The sequence below is a fragment of the Eucyclogobius newberryi genome, unplaced genomic scaffold (genome assembly GCF_026437365.1).
Source record: "Eucyclogobius newberryi isolate DKJ021-1_F unplaced genomic scaffold, fEucNew1.0.hap1 SCAF_5, whole genome shotgun sequence".
NCBI lineage: Eukaryota > Metazoa > Chordata > Actinopteri > Gobiiformes > Gobiidae > Eucyclogobius > Eucyclogobius newberryi.
The window spans coordinates 8,197,976-8,203,975 of NW_027316167.1; the positions used below are offsets into that span (position 1 = coordinate 8,197,976).

The following is a 6,000-nucleotide window of genomic DNA, read 5'->3' on the forward strand; positions in this document are numbered from 1 at the left end:
AACATGTTTTTAGTGTTAACAGCAAATAAAAAGATGAATTGCAATGACTAACTTAAGTGCCATTAGTGGATTGATTTAAGTATGTCATTGTGTTTTGTATAATTGTACAATTTGGATTATTTGAATGAGTTTAAGTAGCTTTAATACATAAATAAATAGATCAATAAAGTTCACTTCACTTATAAAATGAAGTGTTGACCTTAAATAAATGCTATGTCACTGTTTTCTACTGAATTATTCTATTTTGATCAAATTCAATTAATGATGATCTCTGTCACACAATGTGATGTAAGGTAAATTCAGTGTTTGTGTTGGTTTCAGTATGTTTAAAAAAAAAAAAAAAAAAAAAGTAATAGTCCACAAAAACAAAAATAACATTTCTTTAAAAAAAGTCAAGTCAAGTTTTAAAAAAAAAAATCTAACACTATTAAAAAAAAAATCTTCTAACATAAAAAAAACGACTTAAAAAACACAACTTCCCCCCACAGTGCAAACATATTAAAATTAAATTACTATAAGAAAAAAAAAACTTGTAAAATAAAATGTTAAATTAATACAATGTCAACATTTTTCATTAGATTCAACTCATGATAATGTTAGAGACATCGGGTGACGTTATGTATTTATTTTCTCATTATTATGTCATTTTTTTGAGTAAATAGTATTTTGAGTATGACATTTGGACAAAGTCACATTACACTTTTCACTTTAACCAAATAACTTAACTCAACTTAACACGTATATACTCCACTTAAGACGTATATACTCCACTTAACACGTATATACTCCACTTAAGACGTATATACTCCACTTAACACGTATATACTCCACTTAAGACGTATATACTCCACTTAACATGTATATACTCCACTTAACACGTATATACTCCACTTAACACGTATATACTCCACTTAACACGTATATACTCCACTTAAGACGTATATACTCCACTTAACATGTATATACTCAACTTAACACGTATATACTCCACTTAAGACGTATATACTCCACTTAACATGTATATACTCAACTTAACACGTATATACTCCACTTAAGACGTATATACTCCACTTAACACGTATATACTCCACTTAACATGTATATACTCAACTTAACACGTATATACTCCACTTAACATGTATATACTCCACTTAACACGTATATACTCCACTTAACACATATATACTCCACTTAACACGTATATACTCCACTTAACACGTATATACTCCAATTAACATGTATATACTCAACTTAACACATATATACTCCACTTAACATGTATATACTCCACTTAACACGTATATACTCCACTTAAGACGTATATACTCCACTTAACACGTATATACTCCACTTAACATGTATATACTCAACTTAACACGTATATACTCCACTTAACATGTATATACTCCACTTAACACGTATATACTCCACTTAACACATATATACTCCACTTAACACGTATATACTCCACTTAACACGTATATACTCCAATTAACATGTATATACTCAACTTAACACATATATACTCCACTTAACACGTATATACTCCACTTAACACGTATATACTCCACTTAAGACGTATATACTCCACTTAACACGTATATACTCCACTTAACATGTATATACTCAACTTAACACGTATATACTCCACTTAACATGTATATACTCCACTTAACACGTATATACTCCACTTAACACATATATACTCCACTTAACACGTATATACTCCACTTAACACGTATATACTCCACTTAACACATATATACTCCACTTAACACGTATATACTCCACTTAACACGTATATACTCCAATTAACATGTATATACTCAACTTAACACATATATACTCCACTTAACACGTATATACTCCACTTAACACGTATATACTCCAATTAACATGTATATACTCAACTTAACACATATATACTCCACTTAACACGTATATACTCCACTTAACACGTATATACTCCACTTAAGACGTATATACTCCACTTAACACATATATACTCCACTTAACACGTATATACTCCACTTAACACGTATATACTCCACTTAACACGTATATACTCCACTTAACACGTATATACTCCACTTAACACGTATATACTGCACTTAACACGTATATACTCCACTTAACACATATATACTCCACTTAACACGTATATACTCCACTTAACACGTATATACTCCACTTAACACGTATATACTCCACTTAACACGTATATACTCTGTGTTTGTATTCAGTGCCAGTGCAATAACAGACTCAGAAACATGCCTCCGTGTGTATAAAAGTACATGAAAGTGCCTCCGTGTGTATAAAAGTACATGAAGGTGCCTCTGTGTGTATAAAAGTACATGAAAGTACCTCCGTGTGTATAAAAGTACATGAAAGTACCTCCGTGTGTATAAAAGTACATGAAAGTACCTCCGTGTGTATAAAAGTACATGAAAGTACCTCCGTGTGTATAAAAGTACATGAAAGTGGCTCTGTGTGTATAAAAGTACATGAAAGTGCCTCTGTGTGTATAAAAGTACATGAAAGTGGTTCAGTGTGTATAAAAGTACATGAAAGTACCTCCGTGTGTATAAAAGTACATGAAAGTACCTCCGTGTGTATAAAAGTACATGAAAGTGCCTCCGTGTGTATAAAAGTACATGAAAGTGGTTCAGTGTGTATAAAAGTACATGAAAGTACCTCCGTGTGTATAAAAGTACTTGAAAGTACCTCCGTGTGTATAAAAGTACATGAAAGTACCTCCGTGTGTATAAAAGTACATGAAAGTGCCTCAGTGTGTATACAAGTACATGAAAGTGCCTCCGTGTGTATAAAAGTACATGAAAGTGGCTCTGTGTGTATAAAAGTACATGAAAGTGGTTCAGTGTGTATAAAAGTACATGAAAGTGCCTCCGTGTGTATAAAAGTACATGAAAGTGCCTCCGTGTGTATAAAAGTACATGAAAGTGCCTCTGTGTGTATAAAAGTACATGAAAGTGGCGTTGTTGACAGTCAGAGTTATTACCCGGCGCTTTATCACGTTATTACTTCAATAACTCCCCCCCCCGTTACCGCGGCGACCCCCCCTCCGTCTGATCCACTCCCGACTCCGCCAAAGCACGTCTCAAATAACGCTGTGTTTTAATTTGGTTTTGTCAGATTCATAACGCCACTTTAAAAGAACATGACATGCAAATGTGTTCCCTGGCATTTTATTGCAAAATAATTTTCAGAGAAGTTGCTGAGGGAACGAAAGCGTGTGCGGGGGGGAGGAGTCAGGGGGTAGGGGGGGACGACTTGTGTTATTTAGTGTCCGCCGCTGTGGGAGATAATTACGCCGGCGCATTTCCCAGCCACTCTTAAAAGTTTTTATTATTAGATTATCAGATTTACGCACTTCGCTTGGCGCCCTCCGTCGAACTCGCTCGGGACACGTGCGAAGCGAGTCGAGGGCGCGGTTTGTCCACCCGAACGCCACAACACATAACGACAGTTCCTTTTCGCTCTCCATTGGCTTCCCGTTTCGTTTAGGATTTATGTTGAAATGTTACTTGTTGTTTTAATAGCTCTAAATGGCCTGGCACCTCCTTATCTGGCCCGAAACCCAAGCAGGGCTCTAAGGTCTCTAATGTCTCTTAGGTCTCTTAGGTTTCTAAGGGATCTAAGGTCTCTAAGGTCGATGGAGGCGGAGGTCGGTCAGAACTGGAGAATTACTCACCGATATGTCGCTCCAGCTCTACAGTTTGTCACACTGTCCGTAGTTTTATTAGATCATATTCAACTTGCATAACATTCTACAAAGTATTTTTTTAATGATGCAACTCGTCTTCACTAAAATACCGTATTTTCCGAAATATAAGTCACACCTTTTTTCACAGTTTTGGCCGGGGTGCGACTCATACTTATATACTTATACTGCGGAGCGACTTATATGTGATATTATTTGTTATTTTCACACTTGCAACTGCATTTCATACCCCAGTGCGACTTATATGTTTTTTTCTTCTCTATCATGCATTTTTTGGCTGGTGCAACTTATAGTCCAGAAAACACGGTATCATCACTAGCATTACGCCCTGATTAAAGGCCTGATGCTTGTACTGAAAAGCAAGATCTGAAAGCGGCTTCAAACTTTCATTTTGACACGTTTTCTCACGGAAATTTCAACCAAAACAACAAAATCCAAGTTACTACATAGTACTGCGAATTAAAATTTGACAAATTGCGCAAAAATCTGCACAATTTCAACACAACATGAAATAAAATAACACACAACAACACAAGTAAAACGCCGATGGAACTGACTATTGTCGATGTCAAACTAATCCCATCGAACCCTCGTGTTGTGGTTCTGTGTGTGTGTGTGTGTGTGTGTGTGTGGTTGTGTGTGTACATGTGTGTGTACATGTGTGTGTGTTTGGGCCCATGCTAATCGTCCTCTCTCTCTCTCATTTGGCCCTGTAGTGCATCTGTGGGGAGGAGAGGAGGACCAGCAACCCGTGGCCCAAGACCCCAACAACCACCTTAACAACAACAACAACAACAGCAGCAGCAGCAGCAGCGATCTCCCTAACAACCTCCCTAACAACAGTAACCTAGGCGACCCCGACGCCGTACACAAAGACTAACCGCCCTCGGACGCACGCGGCGGCGGACGACGGAGGTGAAGACGGAGGCCGGCGAAAGCGAAAGGAACACACTATTAGAACAAAACAAAAAAACTCGGGGGGAAAAAAAAATAGAACTTTATTTAAATCACACATACTACCGTCAAAGTCGCGCGCGGGCCGTTTCAAGGGGGAACCTTTTACGCGCCGGACCTATAGTGACTTTCTGAAGGACACTAAAAACGTAACCGCAGCTTTTTCCTTCCCCCCCAAGGTTTCGTCTCCCGTGGTTTTGGATGCCTCCCCCCCTTTTTCGTCTTTGCCGTTCTTCTTCCCACGATACGACGTTTTTTATTTCCTTTGGCACTGTTTCGATTAGCACTACGTGTATTGGACCCTTCCCCCCACCGCGAACTTTTGAAACATTCCCAGGACCCTCTTTTTCGTGAGAACGCGTCGCGAACGTAGAGGGCGATGGAAACGGCGGCGAGAAAACGGACTCGGGATCGCCGTGTCGAGTCCGAATTGAACTCGGAATGTATTGAGGAAAAAGACTTGCCGACCCGAGCTTCCGATCACCCCCTCCGTCGAAAAACGAAAAAAACGGACAGACGACAATCTGCGCTACCGGTTTTTGGAATCACGCGGTATCGCCGGCGGTAAAGGTAGCGGTAGCGGCGTTTTAGCTTTTGGCGTCGGCGCTGTTGAGATGAAGAAAAAGGACTGATCGAAACTGCCCCGAGGAGTGTACATAGAGTCAAAGATGGCCGCCATCCGCGATCCGACGTACGAAGTCTTTCACCTGTACATAGAGAGATTTACGGTAGTACAAAAGAACCAGAGAAAACAAGCATTTTGAGTGAAGAAGAAGAAGAAGAAGAAATGACAGTAGTTTACATGGCCAACAAGTATCATCGAAAAAAAAAGAATCTCGCCGTGAAAAACGTGAAAAAAACGGTTTGTTTCTTTGCCATCGCTCACGTGGAAAAGACCTCAAAGGACATTTGTAAGATACTGCCACCGTTCATTGTTGCACAGTGTTACTGACTACTGAAAACCGGTTTGGTGTTTATTTTAATTTTGCGACGGGAACGGAAAACGTCCACAAAAAAGAAAAAAAAACGGATCAAAAAACTGGAAAAATGTTGTGTATAGCCTTAGACGCGATGTCATCTGTTATCGCTTTCCACGAGAGAAAAAAAGCTACGTAGTCGTGCTAGACCTTAGGATTTTAGACTTTTGATTTTTTTTCTTTTTTTTTTTGATATGTACTGTACATTAATGCCTTCTTCCATGTATCGATCAAAAAAAATGGAAAAAAAACATGAAAAAATATGACAATCGTCTTCTGTGCTGCAAGCATATTCGCGCCCCCCGTATTTACGAGACACCGTTACGC

At 38.6% G+C, this 6,000-nt stretch overlaps 1 protein-coding gene across 1 annotated transcript in view; it reads left to right on the plus strand.

The window, feature by feature from the left end:
- The window catches only part of znf536 (zinc finger protein 536), a 219,708-nt gene extending 215,031 nt beyond the window's left edge, over window positions 1-4,677 (plus strand). The window contains exon 6 of the mRNA XM_072464924.1: window positions 4,459-4,677. Coding sequence (XP_072321025.1) covers window positions 4,459-4,622 — 164 coding nt within the window. The 3' untranslated portion in view covers window positions 4,623-4,677. The remainder of the gene's footprint in view (window positions 1-4,458) is intronic.
- Window positions 4,678-6,000: the final 1,323 nt, after the last annotated feature.